The sequence below is a fragment of the Macrobrachium nipponense genome, chromosome 22 (assembly GCF_015104395.2).
Source record: "Macrobrachium nipponense isolate FS-2020 chromosome 22, ASM1510439v2, whole genome shotgun sequence".
Classification (NCBI taxonomy): Eukaryota; Metazoa; Arthropoda; class Malacostraca; order Decapoda; family Palaemonidae; genus Macrobrachium; species Macrobrachium nipponense.
The window spans coordinates 55,983,452-56,002,299 of record NC_087213.1 but is presented as its reverse complement, the minus strand read 5'-3'; the positions used below and the strand labels follow the sequence as shown (position 1 = coordinate 56,002,299).

The 18,848-nt window shown below is 38.7% G+C and overlaps 1 protein-coding gene across 2 annotated transcripts in view; it reads right to left on the bottom strand.

The window, feature by feature from the left end:
* The window catches only part of LOC135198699 (nuclear hormone receptor E75-like), a 371,243-nt gene that overhangs the window by 128,173 nt on the left and 224,222 nt on the right, over positions 1-18,848 (bottom strand). Inside the window, exon 1 of one of the 2 annotated variants that reach the window (XM_064226535.1) lies at positions 7,449-8,257. The exons of the other annotated variant lie outside the window; for it this stretch is intronic. Coding sequence (XP_064082605.1) covers positions 7,449-7,665 — 217 coding nt within the window. The 5' untranslated portion in view covers positions 7,666-8,257. Of the gene's footprint in view, positions 1-7,448; positions 8,258-18,848 lie in introns of those variants that run through there. 2 annotated transcript variants of the gene reach the window in all.

Below are 18,848 nucleotides of genomic sequence, written 5' to 3'. Positions count from 1 at the left end.
GATTAGACGACGTCGGTGATAAACCGCTTGTTAATTTTGATTTCTCATAACCACAGGTTTCAAAAAAAGGGGGGGGGGGTGAGTGGGGGGAGGGGAAAGAAACGAAGCGATGAAGCCGAAACTCGTATTTAATCGAGTCGCCGCTGCTTGCAATGCTTCTGCTGACCACCGTCTATTTATCAAACATTTCCCTGAATCAGGCCACCGTTTCGGAGGCAGGCGAGACGTGCCCCGAATTCATGAAGAGCTGCCGACTCGCTAAATTTTTTAAAGGAAACTGTTGGTTTAAATATTCGACGAGGGCGCATCTGAACGCTGGGAATATTTAAATATTTATTTTGTTTTGTTTGTTTGTATGGTCTTTTTACGTTGCATGGAACCAGTGGTTATTCAACAACGGGACCAACCAACGGCTTTACGTGACTTCCGAACCACTTCGAGAGTGAACTTCTATCACCAGAAATACACGTCTCTCACACCTCAATGTAATGCCCGAGAGTCGAACTCGCGGCACCGAGGTGGCAGGTCAAGACCAGACCGATCACGCTACTGAGGCGCTGCATGAGACATTTATCCGAGGTTTACGAATGAAATTCGACAACCTGGCGCTGCATACCTCTAGTGTAAATGCAACACCTGCACACAGCGCCTTGATCAAGGTAGTTCTAGTCGGGGGGGGGAAGCCGGCGTTATTAGGAAACGTCTCTCTATTCAGCCTGGCGCTGATGTGTAGGTATACCATGATTTACCACCTGTGTTGTAACTCATAAAAATGTGGCTGTTGTTGTAATGGAGTGGGAAAATGTATCCCTGGTGTTATTGTTACGCATCATTCGATAACATTCCCTCCCTCCTCCCGTACCAGGCAATAAAAGGCTAAATTCCCCGTGTGTGCCAAAACCAACGTGTCCAAGGGATTATCACCCTTATGATTGAGGACGATAAGCCCCAAGGCGGCGACGGAGCCGCGCTAACGGAGGGGTCGATGCTAAACTCGCCTTTCAGGCGCGATGCCATAAAGGCGAGAGTCGTCCGCTGCCACTTTGGCACTGAGACGTCACGAGGGGTCGCGAGGTCAGTGCCACACTTTTCAGCAAGTGGGGGGTGGGGGGGGGGGAGGCTTGGGAGGGGGAAGATGGGAGAAGGGGGGGTGGAGAAGACCAAGGGAGGATTTGATTTCATATCAAGTAAATGATTTTATATTTTGAGACACTATTCACCCTCACGACCATCAAACTCGAGCGTGCAGTTTAGGAATACACCATAAACACATGTGTAAAGAGTGTAGATACACATACATACATACACAACACACACACATATATATATATATATATATATATATATATATGAGTGTGTGTATTACTACATCACACACCACACACACACACACACTACACACACACACACATATATATATAATATATATATATATGATATATATTATGTGTGATATATATGCGCTCATACATTATACATAATATATATACGTATACACACATTTTTAATATTCATATCCCCATACTACAGAGAGACGAAATATCCTTTCTATTTTTCCGAAACCAGGTAAAAAGGGCGTCCTAACAGACGAAAAAGGACGAACGAACTTGAAATAAACCCCGGGTCCAATACCACTTTTGATTTCTGCCGTCGTCCCCTCGCGTCTGGTGTCAGAGATACGACGCCCGTTTTCTGTTGCCAACGAAAACGAGAGGAGGTTTCACTACTGCCGGTTGCTAGGATCTACGCTGAAGTCCTTTGTGGTTATTGTCTAAATACTTTTGTCCGACTTTATTCTCGTCATTGCCTTATTATTATCATTATAGTTGGAAGAAGTCCCCTCTTTTACGCCAGTTCTATTTCAACAGCATTTTAGGTTGTGGGGAATATTCCCTATTCCTATTATATTCTTTTGGTCTCCGGGTAGATGGAATCATAAATTCCCAAAGGATATATCTTTCCATGTCCTTTGGAAATGTATTGTTCCATCTAGCTGAAGGCGAGAAGAATATATAATAAGAATAAAGATGGACTCTCTACAAGGTAAATATCGCTGACTCAGCAACTGTATTATTATTATCATTAATTATTATTATCATTATAATTATTATTATTATTATTTGAGAGATGAAAGGACTTCTTGAGGTTAATATATGTCTTCCTGCCTTAACACAGACTATGATCATTTTGGCAAATGAATTAAGCTGCTGCTGCTGTTGCTACTGGAATAAAAAATGCTATTAAAAACAGTGAAATAAAAGGAAAAATAAATTTGCTAAATGTTCAATCCATCTAAATGGTCTGGAGATGATCTGACCTGAATGAAAATGTGTTGTATATGTATATATATATATATATATATATATATATATAATATATATATATATATATATATATATATGTGTGTGTGTGTGTGTGTTGTGTGTGTGTTGTGTGTTTGAGAGAGAGAGAGAGAGAGAGAGAGAGAGAGTCACTACGAGTTACGATAGTTTGTATATCCGTAAGTGTGTTTGAGCAAGGTACCTCTCTGGCTCCTTGGTGAACTAGATAAGGTGCATTCACCTCCAATACTACTACTACTAGCCTCTGTCTGTCTGCCTGTCTCTCTCTCTCTCTATTCCCCCCAACCCCTCCCTCTATAGCTCTTGCTCTCTTCAACGGCCCAGGGCCACGGCAAAAGGGGACCGAAAGTCGGCCCATATAAAGGATGGGACAACTTCCGGCGAAGGATATTGTATGTGTTCTCATATTCAAACTAAAAAAACCGTCTTGGTTTGCGGGATGTTTGTTCATTGTTTATTTTAAATTAATTATTCGATTTAGTATCGACTCAAAGGCTAGTGCATTTCTTTTAGCCACGGGTTCAGCTCGTCGCCCTTACGCCACGGAAGCATAAGGACCACTTTCTCCTGACACACTTTTGCGTACCGCACCCCGTTGCAAGCCACAGTGGCCCTTACGGCCACCGGCCGCTAGAGCTCCTTTTCCCTTGACATGACGCGCGTCAGCGTTGCTCTGGACCTTCCATCCGGATAGACTAAGAGCCAATCCGCCTTGACACCCTTCGGACGCCCTAATGCCGGGACGCACCAGGGGCCACTTTCCCTTAACGTAGCCTTGAATCGCCGACTTCACGGTCGCTGTGAGCATAGCATTGACGCCCTTACGGCAGAGCGTCGTAGAGCCTTCGAGTAAAACAGCTCTCGAAAATTGAAATGACCTACCTTTGCAATTCGACGTCCTTTAATGCAGACGTGTATTTTGATTTTTAAAGAATACAGTATCCCCTGTTTTTTTTAAATATACGTAATATACAGTAAGAATAAGTGCATTCTCGTATGCACATATCACAGGAGAGAGAGAGAGAGAGAGAGAGAGACCGAAGAATGCATCTGACGCTCTGTCTATTGGAAATTAAAAAAAGAAATAATGAAAGAAATATAAATATATAAATAAATCAATAAGTAAATAAATAAATGAATAATTAAGCCCCTGGCAGGATTCAAAGCCAGGAATAGAGACTAAACAAAACCATAAAAGTCTACAGAGCAACAGATGACAAAGAGAGCCCATCAGGACACGAAACCGCTCCCGAGCGATGACGCAACTCTGGCGAAAAGGCGCAGCGCAATCCCGACACAGATCGCGCAATGTGGCAATGAGGTAAAATGGATGGATATACTTGTCAACGTCATTAAAGAAAAGGAAATTCTTCTGTCTCATACCGAAACTAGGAAATAAAGAGAGAGAGAGAGAGAGAGAGAGAGAGAGATGTCAGTTTCTACTACGAAAGGGAGAACAATCTTCGGGTCACTGAGGCTATAGGTGGCTGGTTGGAGTTTGGGAGGGTGGGCGGCGGGGTTGGGTTGGGGGGGAGGAATGGGGCGGGTGGCGAATGCGGAATTCTAACTTTTAATGCTTCCGTCAACTTGATTAAAAGTTCTCCACCAAAAATGACGTGTATATATAATATATATTTATATATATATATATATATATATATATATATATATATATTATTATATATATATAGAGAGAGAGAGAGAGAGAGAGAAGAAAGAGAGAGAGAGAAGAGAGAGAGAGAGAGAGAGAGAGAGAGAGAGAAGTCATTCAATGAAAAATACTAAATTCCCATAAAACCACATCAAAAGAATTCAGCGATCTATAAAAAATAAAAAAAGAGACAATAAAAGAATATCCTCTTACCAGCACAAAGCGAAAAGAGGATATTTTTTCATTCATATGTGACAGTAACAGTGTGTGTGTGTGTGTGTGTGTGTGTGTTTTGACGTGCAATCCGATTTCATTTGGAAAATCCTCAAAAGTTGATGCCCGTAAACGGATGTATTTGCAGTTTTGAAAAGAATATTAATGGGTGTATGTGCTTGCTTGTTTGTATGAATCCTTGTATGCCTGAGTGTATATGCGTACTGAACATGATGTATATTATCTACAGCTTGAATAAAGAAAGACCCACTAATCTTCTTATGTATCTAAACCAATTCCTACAGCCAAGAATCAGAGTCCTATCACCAATTAAACCTATTGTGCGGACAGGTGCAAGACACTGAAAACTGCTGGGGAAAAAAATAATGCCTCTGTAACCTAATAAGCAAGCAGAGCTTCAGCAGGCATTTCCGATTCTTGCGATGACCTACACCATGCTCTGGGCAGGCGATTCATTTGACGGATGCCAAGTGACGGTGACCAAGGAAAGAAAAAGTCCTTCGTCATTGCCTTCTATGCATACTGGGACGCGAAATGGTCATTACTGGTTAGTCACGGTTTAGTCATCTCCACAGAAACAGAAGCAGTCGAGAGAGAAGAGAGAGAGAGAGAGGAGGATGGAATTTCTTCCTCTAAAGTTCCCCTCCCTCTCCCCTTTCCAAAGGGTGCAAACGGTGACGTCACAGTCCCCACACACATCGCAGACTCCATGGCGCTTCTGGCATCACCAAAGAGAACCATTAAGAAAATGGCCTTTAGCTTAACTGTTAAGATGAATTTGATAATCCAAAGAGTGAGAGAAGCCTCCCAGAAAGACGCAAAACCCGAAAAATCCGTCCCAAACTCCGACATCCTAAGATGGAGGAGCAAAAGACAGGAAATCCCCTTCATACCAGAGAGTTGTGCTTACTTTCTACCTCACGAGACGAGTGTGACGTCACATACTACCTAGTCAGAACGAGAAGGACACACAGGCCCCCTGACAGTGGCTCCACATAGGTCCCTGTGGCTCCCAACCCGCCAGCCCCCGAGTCTCGTGAACCCACTTTTGTCGGGAGCAATGAACTCCCGGCTGTGAGTGCCAGAAGGGCCTCCAGGTGCCACCAACCGTACGGAGTACCGCGGCGCCTTCGCGCCCTTCTAGCACCGGGGCACTTGCTCCATAATCTACACACTCTTACGCTATCAGGCGAGGGTGAACGAACTAGCCTCCTGCCCCTAGCGAGCGTGGCACACAGTCGGTAGGTATTGCGACCGACCGTCGGACCGCCAGGGAGCGCATGAAAGTGAAATGGCAGTCGACGCTCCGTCCCTGCGGAGCGCAGGAGGAGGAGGAAGGGAGGGAGGGAGCCCCGGGACGAGGTTAGTGCTCCGCTGACCCGCTTCTGCCTCGTCGAGGGGAAAGAAGTGGCGAAGTATGCGGAAGGTGCAATGAACTCGGCAGTAGCCTCGCGCGCTCGCACTCCTCCCCACCCCCTCTATCAATCAGCTGTTCCCCCACCAATGGCACCCACGGAGAGGGGGGAGGAGGTAGGGCCTGGCATATCGGCGCTAAAAAGGGACTTTGAGGAGGTGATGGACAGTTCACTAGAAGTAGTAGCAGCCAGTTCACACCTGCGGGGAGGCTAGACAATGCAGAAGTAGGAGAAGTAGCAGGAGGCCAAGTAGGAGAAGGAGGAGGCACACATACACACACGCACAAACGCACGCACGCACATCTCGATGGAGAAAGTCTCGCCTTCAGCAGGTGAGGTTGATGAACTCAGAACCTCGACCTAAATACGCCGTCGTCGCTGGCGGTGTGTTCTAGTCTCCTGCCGTTCTGATGAGACAAATTGCAACACTCATGCACACACACACTTACACACATACAGCAAATGAACGCACCTGCGCTTGTTCTACTGCGAAACTTCGTTATTTTCCCTTCGTCTGTTATTTCCAAATCAATGACTTAGATCGAAATGAATGAAGCTTTTCGTTTTCTTTGGAAGAGTCAGGATTCCTAGGGAGCCGATCTTTGTCATTCGCTGACAAGTGCGAGGATTCGTCTTCTGCAGAAAACAAAGCTGAGCTGGAGTCTATAGTAACAATCGGGGAAGGAAAACGAAGCTCTGAGCTCCTTCTGAAGACTCTAATCTTCAAATAAATAGACAAATAAATGATCCCGTAGATAACAAGTGGGGACTTGAATGAAGAGATGAGATATTCATCCCAATACGTAAATAAGCAGCCAGTCACCCCCCCCACCCCTCATCCCTCTCCCCCCTCCCCAACCCTCCTCTGTACGGTTGCCTGCCTGCCTGCCTGCCTGCCATACCTACCAGGGCAGGGCAGGGCATTCGAGAGCGAAACCCACATTCACTTACGTCTCGAGGTTCAACTCCAAGCCTAGACTGGTCGCTGACGAGAGCGAAAACTTAGCCTAGCAATAACTTACATTCTCTCTCTCTCTCTCTCTCTCTCTCTCTCTCTCTCTCTCTCTCTCTCGTTGGGTTTGTATAAGTTCAAAACATTATTTTTTTTTTATCATAAGCCAGCGTATGTACCAAAGAAAAACTTTCTTGTCAAAGTACAGTATGTGCGTTTGGATGTATGTAGTATTGTATGTGCAGACAAAGGCTCAACAGCAAGAGGACGAATCACTGCTGTTTATCTTATCAAAGTCAAATATCTTATCGCGCGTGCCCTCACCTGTAGGTAAAAAAAAAAAAATATAAAAAAAAAATAACAAAAAGACAAAAACAAAAATAATTACAACAAAAACAGAGACCAAAATAACGTAAAGATCACGAGATGGCAATAATGGGCGTTTGCCCTATGCTTAGTCAGGAGCCGCAACAGGTGGCACTCAGGTGGCACCGAGCCGTAGACCCCCACCTCACATGGCATTATTTATTACCCACCTGAGGATTCCCCCTACGTGGCACGGCTGTCATTAGCAACACGTGGTCGTGGACAGCCGTGATTTGAGTAACACTGAGACGAAATATGATTCAGTGAAATACAACTATAAGAAGGTTACAGCTTTTGCTGACAAAATCTGATCTGATGCGGTTCTGGCGGTCTGATTTTGTTGACATGCGAAACAAAAAGTTTGCGTGTTAATTACCTTGTGAATAAATAATTACCTTGTTTATAAGAAGACATGCGGAAAAGGAAGGTAGTGAATAACAGAAAAAAAAACAACAACGAACCTAATGACAACAACAACAACAACTCACCTCTCAGGTTGTACTTGATAATGCCTATGATGACAGCTTCCATGGCCTGCCGAGGATTGCCTTGGGACTCGAGGAACTTGGCAGGGGCGCCGTCCCCGCGGTCATGGAAGGTCGCCATGGCCTCCAGGATGTTGACGGCGTCCCTGAGGTGCCTGTTGAGCAGGCTGAAGTCCCTGACGTCCTCCACATGGTTGAGGAAATCCTTCAAAACCGTCATGATTGATCAAAGGATGCTTTATTATTTTCTTTTCCTTTCCTTCAATTTCTTTCTTTCCGTTTCAAAAACAGCGACGCTTTTTTTTCACGTCCCTTTTCTCCTTCCCCTCCGGAGATTCCGATCACCCTCTCCTCGTAGGATTCCGTGATAGCGCGGGAAACGGCGGCGATGGCCCTTTGTAGGGGAACCGAGGACGTCGCCCTTGACGACGTCGTCGTTGGGTGTTGGAGGAGGACTAGGAAGCGGAAGAAGAAGGGGCGGCGGCGCTTATGTCTGTTAATCCTGGCTGTTAGCTTCTCTTCAGTTCCCATGGGCACTCATTTTCAGCACTGCCAACAGATAATAAACACAGACACCTCAAAGGGCGGTCGCATTGATCCTCCCGCCGAGGAGGAGGACGACCCAACGAACAAAGACGATAACAATCGAACGAACTAACTAGAGCACTTATTGATTTCCAATGGTAAGGAGAGATTAGAGAGAGATAGAGAGAGAGAGAGACAGAGAGACACACCAGTTCCTTATCGCACTGCAGAAGGCCCAAAAGCCACCGAAATTGAAGTCCGTCGCGTTCGCTGGCGATTGTAAACAAAGGGCAGAAGACGAGGACGTTTCGTTGACACACGCAAGCACCACGCACTCGGGGGGGAGTGTTGGGGGTGGGGTGGGTGGTGGGGGTTGGGGGGCAGCAGGGGGGGGGGGGGTGTGGTGGTAGTCGTTGTATAGTAGTGTAGTAGTGGCACCAGGGTGGTGATTACGACAACGGCGCGTGGCTCTCAGCTAAGGCGCAGACGGAGTAGGAGTAGGAGAGCGGTTGGCTGGTAGGCAGAGGGAACCCGACTGAGCCACTATCATTCGGCCAACCTAACTCCGCCGAGAGTGAGAGTCGCCTCACTCAATTCGCTCACTCAACCTCATGACCTAGTCTGTGCCTCACTCACTCACTCGCTTAGCTCGCTATTTCACTCGACGCGAGCACACGCAATATTTGAGCGAGTAAACAAAAGCCTTTTGCTGACCATCGACTGAAATTTGATTTCTCTCTCTCTCTCTCTCTCTCTCTCTCTCTCTCTCTCTCCTTTAATCTGAGATGCACTACTTCCGGATTCGGGTGTAAACAAACGCGCACGCGGGTTCGTAAAAAATGCACACGCAGATACGAAGACTGAACAGAAAATATATCAGTTACGTAAATTACGAAAATAAATAAAATTTGGTTATACAGATGAAGAAGAAATACTTCAGCGTAAAGAATGAAAAGATAGATGATCAAAAATCAAATTTTGTAAGTTAGAAAAGTGGTTCTTAAGACAAATTGTTACTGGTTTAATTTTCTTCGTTGGAAAAGTTTTTCCGGTTTAATTTTTTTCGTCAGATAAGTGTTTTTGGTTTATTTTTCTTCGTCATAAAAATCCTTAGTTTATTTTCTTCAATAATAAATTATTTTAGGTTTAATTTTCTTCCTTAGAAATTTTGGTTTAATTTTCTTCTCTATAAAAATTCTTAATTTATTTTACTCATGAATTTTTGGTTCAAGTTTCTTATTTAGAAAAGTTTTTTTGTTTAATTTTCGTTATAAGTCTTTTTAGTTTAACTTTCTTGGTGAGAATTTTTTTGGCTTAATTTTCTTCGTTAGAAACATTTTTGTTTTAATTTTCTCCGTCAGATTTTTTGGGGTTTAATCTTCTTCGTTAGAAAACTTTTTTGGTTTAATTTTTTCTGTTAGAAGTTTTTTTGGTTTAATTTTCTTCGTTTGAAAATTTTTGGTTCAATTTTCTTGGTCATAAATTATTTTTGGCTTAATTTTCCTCGTTAGAAAACTTTTTTGGTTTATTTTTTCCGTTAGAGTTTTTTGGTTTAATTTTCTTCGTTAGAAATGTTTTTGGTTTAATCTTCTTGGTCAGAAATTTTTCTTGGTTTAATTTTCCTCGTTAGAAAACTTTTTGGTTTAATTTTTTTCCGTTAGAGAAGTCTTTTTGTTTTAACTGTTTCCTTTAGAGAAGTCTTTTTGGTTTAATTTCCTTCGTTAGAAAAATTCTTGGTATCATTTATTTATCAATAAAGTATTTTTGGTTTAAGTTCTCCGCAATAAGATTATTTAATTTCTTCGTTAGAAATGTTCCAGGTTTAATTTATTCCAGGTTTAATTTTCTCCGTTAAGAAAGTTTTCCCGGTTTAATATTCTTCGTTAGAAAAGCGCCTTTGGTTTAATCTTCTTCTTCAAAACAGCTTCTTAGTTTCAATTTTTTTTCTATTAGAAAAACGTTTCTGGTTTAATTTTATTCAAAAAATGTTTCTTAGTTTTAATATTCTTCGTTAGAAAAGCGCCTCTGGTTTAATTTTTTTCTTCAAAACAGTTTCTTAGTTTTTTTTTTTTTATTAGAAAATCGCCTCTGGTTTAATTATCTTCTTTAAAGATGTTTCTTAGTTTTAAATTTTTGTTCAATAGAAAAGTTCCTCTGGTTTAATTGTCTTCAAAAAAAAGTTTCTTAGTTTTAATTCATTTATTAGAAAAGCGCCTCTGGTTTAATTTTCTTCTTCCAAAAAAGTTTCTTAATTTCAAGTATTTTTTATTAGCAAAGCGTCTCTAGTCTAATGTTCTACGTCAGTAAAGTGTTTCAGGTTTAATTTTGCTCTGTAATCTGTTCTCATATTCGACAGAATGTCGATAAATAAAACTGAGACACAAAAAAGCTCATCAAATTCAATTGTAGTTCTGGATTCTTCCATATTATTACACATCAACCAATTATATTTCCCCCACTTTAGAGGTAATATTGAAGTAAGTGAACATCAATTAAAAATTGTGTCCGAAGACATAAAAAGAACTAATTCTAAAATAATTCTTCCCAGTGGTTTTATTAGCGACCACGCTAATAAAACCACTAGGCCAGGGGAGTGCAAATTTGGCATAAACTGATGCTGAAGGCTAAATGCTAATTATATTGGCTACCCAAGGAGATATTATGCATAGTTTAAATCTTTACTGTCAGTCGAAATTTGCGAGTTGAAACATTACAAAGAAGATATGCCATTGCTTATAAACATACGTAGATATGTATGTTTATAAAGACACATATCTATTCTGGAATACTATAAGCAATATATATATATATATATATATATATATATATATATTATATATATATATATACATGTGTGTATCATAAAGATATTATCAACAAATTAAACTACCACTGACCTACAGGAACACGACTATAAATCTAAATAAAAAAAAATTACGAAAAACTAAAAAAAAAAACATGCACCCTTCATTTAAATGCCACCCTGACTTCTAATGTTTATATTCCTTCACTGTAAATAATAATAATAATAATAATAATAATAATAATAATAATAATAATAATAATAACAATAATAATGAATAAGAAATTCAAAGTCTCGTGAAAAACAGAAACAAAAATCCATCATTATGTAAGTCAACTGTCATTTACATAGTAATACAGTTACTATATATAAATTGTCGATTTTTATTAAACAACAACAACGACAATAATAATAATAATAATAATAATAATAATAATAATAATAATAATAATAATAATAATAATAATAAGCGAATCAGAAAGTACTGAAATAAGTCATTTTCCTGACTAATTATGACGCCGAATTCGGTCAAGGTGATGAGAGACTAAAGGAACCAGGTGAAGTTGATGCTTCTTGGCTTGCTACACACAAGAGGTGACCTGGTCACACGACAATAACAACAACATCAACAACAACAAACACATTCAGCCTCTCCCAACAACAACATAAAAGAAACAACATGGTCAGCAATAAACTGCAGGGAGGAATTTATGTCGTCAGTCTTGGGTAGCAAAAGTCAGCAGGTTCAAACCAGTTTGTTAGTTTGCTGACGTCTTAATCCGTTGGCTGACTTTTTGTGTGTGTAAAGCTGACGTCTTGATTAGGTTGCTGACTTTTTATAAAGCTGACGGTTTAATAAGTTTGCTGACTTTTTTTGGAAGAGCTGAAATCTCAATTAGCTTCCTTACTTTTTTTATAAAGCTGACGTCTTAATTAGCTGGCTGACTTTTTTTGTAAGGCTGACGTCTTAATTAGTTTACTGACTTTTTCTTTTCAAAGCTAACGTCTGAATTAGTTTGCTGACTTTGTTTTTTAAAGCTGACGTCTTAAATAGTTGGCTGACTTTTTCAAGGGTGACGTCTCAATTAGTTTGTTGATTTTTTGAAAAGTTGACGTCTTAATTAGTTTGCTGACTTTTTTGAAAAGCTGAAATCTTAATTAGTTTGCTGACTTTTTGAAAAGCTGACGTCTTAATTAGTTTGCTGACTTGTTGAAAAGCTGACGTCTCTTAATTAGTTTGCTGACTTTTTGAAAAGCTGACGTCTTAATTAGTTTGCTGACTTTTTGAAAAGCTGACGTCTTAATTAGTTTGCTGACTTTTTGAAAAGCTGACGTCTTAATTAGTTTCCTGACTTCTTTGAAAAGCTGATGTCTCAATTACTTTGCTGAACCTTTTTTGAAAAGCTGACGTCTTAATTAGTTTGCTGACATTTTTGAAATGTCAGAGAAAGAGGTCTTATAATGGAGTTCTGAGAGATACAACATTTATTTAAAAGTGTATTGTATAAATATTTTATGTTATACCTGACTATTTAATTCCCGAGTCGGGCCTACTATCCCTTACCTCCTAACAAACTCCCCCTCTATCCCTCCCGCCCTCTCCACATAACCCCCTCACCCCAGCAAATAAATTTTTTTTTTTTAATGGCAAGTTTTGTAGCACGGTTAATGCACGTGTCTATAAATTCTCTTACTATCTGGTTAGACACCAGGAGAAAAACATTATGAAGAGAGAGAAGAGAAAGAGATATGAGAGAGAGAGAGAGAAGAGAGAGAGAGAGAGAGAGAGAGAGAGAGAGAGAGAGAGAGAGAGAGAGAGAGAGAAACTTAGACGATTAAAGTTGAAGTTAGCCGAAAATATAAAAAAAAAAGCATGATATACAACATATGTAATATAAAATAATAAATATAATAATATAATAAAAAACCTATATACACTATACATACTCAACCAATAAAAAAATAATAATAATATAACAGTACTATTAACATAAATACTTACCCATATACTACGTAATAAAACTTTAATAAATCAAAACCAATATTATAGTAATACTAGAAATCTAAAAAAAATAAACATATACTAATAAATAATAAAATCATATACATATATACATATATGTAATATAGATACAGTATATATATATATATATATACAGTATATTTATATATATATATATATATATATATATATATATATAGAATATATATATATATAATATATATGGCAAAATCATCACATTTCGCAAGACTGTAAATAAATATCAGTAATTACGATATACAAAGACAAGGCAAAGAAATTATGATTATACGTTAATGTTTACCGTTTACGAAATATTTTCAAATGAATAGTCTTCGGTGTTTAGATAATACTAAACATATTTCGTTCTAACCTTCTTCGCCTCACCATCTTAATTACAAGTGTCGTCCAAGCGAGACGAAGTTTACGCTTAGGATAATGAGATAGAGAGAGAATGAATCGCTGGCATTATCAGATCAGTCGCTGAATTGGGCGCATGATTAAGTGGACCTCTTATACGACACAGCAATCACTGTAAGGACGAATGTTGGCACGGGGCATTCCAAGCTGAATGCTATCAATCTAGCCAGACACACACACACACACACACACACACACACACACACATATATATATATATATATATATTATATAATATATATTGATATATATATATATATATATATGACTGCTAAAAATGTTCTGTTACAACAGAATTTCATCTAATAAAAGGAACCCATAAAAACGTCAAAATGTAGAGACAAAATGCCATATTTCAGAGACTACTGTCTCTCCCTTCGGGTAGAGAGAGACGGCAGTCTCTGAAATATAGTGTTTTCTCTCTATATTTTGTCGTTTTTATGGGCTCCTTTTATTATTATTATATATATATATATATATATATATATATATATATATATATATATATATATATGTGTGTGTGTGTGTGTGTGTGTGTGTGTGTGTTTATGTATATATGTATGGACAACAACTTCCAAATCACACACACAAAAATAATTTTAACTTAACCTAAATAAGAAATATAAGTAAGCCGCCGTTTAGCAGTGGGTCAAAAAGAGGTCACTTCCGATACACTCGTCAAGTCACCATTATATATATACCTGCTTTGACACACACCACCGAAGTCTAGGTATGAATGACCTAGTATTTATATTAGGCCTAATAGGCCTAATGTAGACCTTGTCAAAGTAGGTATAAGTATTGCAACGATGAAATTAAAAGGGGAAGTCCTATACGCATATATATATATATATATATATATATATATATATATATATATATATATATATATATATACACATTATATAGCGTCAATATTCGCATTCATGAACCTTAAAATAATTAAAATATTGATTTTCAATGTTTAAACAAAATTTAACGCAGCATTGTTCATTGTTATACGAACAGAGAGAGAGAGAGAGAGAGAGAGAGAGAGAGAGAGAGAGAGAGAGAGAGAGAGAAGAGAGAGAGAATTTTGAAAAACACAGAGCGATAACATTCATTCAGATTGAAGTTCTTCCGATATCAGCTACAAACGAAACATTCACGAAGGAGAGAGAGAATTTTTAAAAACACGACATTAGCTAAAGAAAACATTATCCACAAAGTACAGGAAACAGAAAATTCCGAGTTACACCATCGCATCTAACTTTAAGAATTACATTCCAAGAATTACAGTGAAATACAGTGAAATGAGGATTACACCGAATTCGTCGAAATATGAGGAAATACGAAATGTGTAAAAAAAAAAAAAATCCTCATCCTGAATCCGGTAGAACGGTCTACTCTTGTCTGTCATTTCATTGATTCTAGGAAAAGTTGAAAGACTTAAGATGTACTCTTAAAAGTAAAGCACATACACACACATGTAGTATATATATATACATACATACATACATACATACATACATACATACATACATACATACATACATACATACATATATATATATATAAATATATATATATATATATATATATATATATATATATATATATATATAATGTTGATGCAACAGAATTTAATCTAATAAAAGAACCAATAAAAAAATATATATGTATATATTTTACACATATACATAGAACATACATACATATGTATATATATATATATATACATACACACTCATACATATATACATTCATATACAGTACACACATATAAACGCCTATTTACCTAGACGTTGCGTAATATAAGCAGTTCCATTAAGCGTATGATTGCACATGCATTTCTTTCCAACTAGGTACCACACCTTGTTACTTATCCTGAATCTAAGATATAAATAAATAAATAATATAATATATATATAATATACATATATATTAAACATCTTATGATCGCAGTTGTTTTCTTCATTGTCAATTTCGTCTCCAGTTATCGCCTGAGACCAGATAATTCTGCTATTTTTCCAATTCTAGTTTATCATAAATCTTATAATTAGAATGTAACAATAAACTTTTTATCATTAACCTATATTTCTAGTTAGGAAATCTGTTTAGCTGTTCATTTGCTTCTCGTTGTAAGGAATACATCGATTAAAATGTGCAGATATATATATATATATATATATATATATATATATTATATATATATATATATATATATATATATATGCCACAAACACATAAAGAACTTATGCTAGTATTCTAGATATTATGGTTGCATAAATCATAAACCAAACGTGTGCGTAGGCAGCCACATCTATAAGCTCAATAAATAGGCATCTGGCGTAATTATATACATTTATAAATATATATATATATATATATATATATATATATATATATATATATATATATATATAAGTCTATTTGCTCTTTTTTTGAAACCTAATTTGATTATCTTTATCCTACACTTGTTTATTTCTTTCTTCTTCTTCTTCTCTTCCTTTCTCTTTCTTCTTCCCCAACATCCTCGAGATAATCAACAACCACCCCCCTTCCCCTCCCTATTCCCCCTTCCTCCTCCCAACCCACCCCACCCCCGCTTTCTCCGTCCATGAAGCTGACACAGTTTCCGCGCGAAAGTGAGGGTGAATGACCGACGATATTTGGGTAACAACGCTCCCCCACAATCCCCGCCCCCACCACCTCCCAATTCTCCCCCTCCCCCAAAACAAGCCTTTACCCCTGCTTCCCCCTACCCTTCAATCCCCCACCACCCCAGCTTCAACCCCCCCCCCCACCACACACACACACACACGCCTTCCCCAATCCACTTACCCACCCAGATTCACCCTTCGCCCCCCACCCCAACCCCCCTTTCCCCTGTTACTATCCTGGGGGCACCCCCCTATCAATCCCTTCTCCTCTGAGCTTCTCTTTATTCCCTACTTTTATCTGTTATTTGTCTTTCTCTCATCGTTATCCTTTATTCCACCGTTCCCACTATTCGTTTGTCTCCTAAACCCTATTTTCCTTTTCAATATCTTCATTTCAATTCGCTATCTCTCCCTATCTCTTTTCTCCGTTTTATCAACCCTATCCTATCCATCGTTCTTCTATCATTTCTTTTATACGTCTCTACGTCTCTCTATATATCTCTCTAATCTCATATCTTTTTCTTATCTTTTCCGCTTTGTCTTTTAATCTCTGCTAGCTCCTATCATTCATATCCTTTCGTCGATTATTTATTTACTATTAACTCTTCTTGTCTTTTATCATTCATTCCACATTCCCTTCCCTATCTCCCCATCACCTATCACACATTTTTCTCACTTTCCCTTACACACTGAAGACTTGCTTTTTCCATATGTTTATTCAATACGTCTTCATTTTGCAAAGACCGGACAATCTGCAACAGTAACTTGCATTATAGTTCATTATTTTCCATTACATTATAGATCATTATTTCCTCAATAAGTATTTTATATTTTCCAAAAATAATTCATCAGGTTCATCGTATTTGATTACAATAAAAAAAACCTTTTGTTTACAATGCAAACTGCTTATAATGTAACCTGTTGCTATGAAAGGGCTCACGCATACTTCTGGAATCTTCTATAGCAGAATTTGAGAGAGAGAGAGAGAGAGAGAGAGAGAGAGAGAGAGAGAGATATCAAGTTTTTCTTTTCAATGTATGAAATGTTATTAGCATCTTCGTTTGAGGTACTGACTTGCATAATGAAAATATCTTATGTATAAAGACAGCTATATAAATCAAAGTTTACATAGTATGTATGTATGTATGTATATATGTGTGTGTATATATATATATATATATATATATGTATAGTATATATATACATACATAATATATATATATACATATATATATATATATATATATATATATATATGCATATATAATATAATATCTTTACACGCGAACTTCATCCAATGACGATACAGGGGCTTTCTCAGTATACCCCTGTCAGCGACGTCATGGAATGAGGCGTGTCCTCAAAATGTGTAAACACCCCCCACCCCAGATATATGCTCCCCCTCCACCCATCCATCCAGCCCTTAGGTTTCTCATGACGTCATTACTTTGCCCTAACCCCACCCATACCCCCCATCCCCCCCCACCCCCCTCGGCCACCCCGTCCGCCCTGTAGCACGGAGAGAGAGAGAGAGAGAGAGAGAGAGAGAGAGAGAGAATCCTCTCACTATCGTTGGAAACGCCAAAACATCTACTAGTCAATTTCGGCATCGCAACCTGGCATCCTGTTAGCGATGACGTCATCATGACGCCATTTTTTGGGGGGAAGGGAGGGGCAAAGGCGAAAATGGGCATTTCTCTATAACTCATGAAATGACTCAGTGAGGTCACACTGTGTCACGGAAACACGAATGGAAACGGAGGTGGGTCAGTTCTGCGTCTTCTCCGTCAGCGAGGTAAAGTTATTTATACGGAATATGCGTTGCAAACGTATTCCTATGACGTCCAGTCTTCCTAAGAATCACAAGAAGAATCCATCACAAGTTGTGTTATTTGCTCTGATATACGATCATTTAATGCTGGGGTTATTTGCCATGTATATTTGTGCATAAAAATATTAGTCGCATTTGCAAAACTATATTGCTGGACGAGTATTTATACACGCATAAATTAATACACTTAAACACGCACAAGCACATACACATACATGCAGATATGTATATATATGTGTGTGTGCGTGTGTGTTTATGTGTGTATTTACACCATTAATATCCAACTTTATATATGCGATACAAAATTTATAAGAACTTGCAGGTGCAATACAGTACTGTACTTCATGTAATCTTATTACCAACGCTATCATATTAGCAAACATTATAACTTGTAATAATAAATGCCAATCACAACGACTATTAGTGAAAAAAACACCTGGTTTAAAAAAAAAATATAAAACATAGTGAAAAAACACTTGGTTTAAAAAAAAACATGGAACATATTAAGTTCATCTAGAATGTACTGATACACAAAACCGATCCATTGTATCAGAGACAACTATCACCTTGTTATAGTCACGGTTAATGCAAAGACTGCAGAGAAAAACTCCACTCAAAAAGTAGATCACGAAACCAAAACAGACCAACACCGATGCCCTGAAAACCCACGAAAACAAATACAATCCCAAAGTCAACTGATTAAGCATCACTGTCGAAACAACAGCAATAATGAAAGATGAAAAAACAACTCAAATACAAAGAGGGCATTGAAAAAGAGGAGTCGAGTCTCCCCCCCTACCCCCCCAAACACAGAATCGAGTTCAAAGGAGTCGACGGAGGAAACAAGAACAGCACGAAAAGGAAAACAAAAGGCAATCGGGCGGGTGGGGGAGGGGAATGGAGGGAGGTTGTGTTAGGAGGGTGGTGGGGACGTGGAAGGGGGGGGGGGGGGGGGTTGGAGAGCCTGTGAATGCAAGGCCAAGGAGCTACGTATGTACCGCAAGCATTAAACTTTACGCCGTCCCAGTTCTATGTGGGTCAGAAAGTGAAATCCTACGAGGACGCCCCGAAGAGTTCTGTCATTTTTTTCTCGAATTCTACCTCTCCTAGAGCATCTTCGCTGGTGGGACTGAGATTTTGTTTTGGCAATGGATAGTGGAAA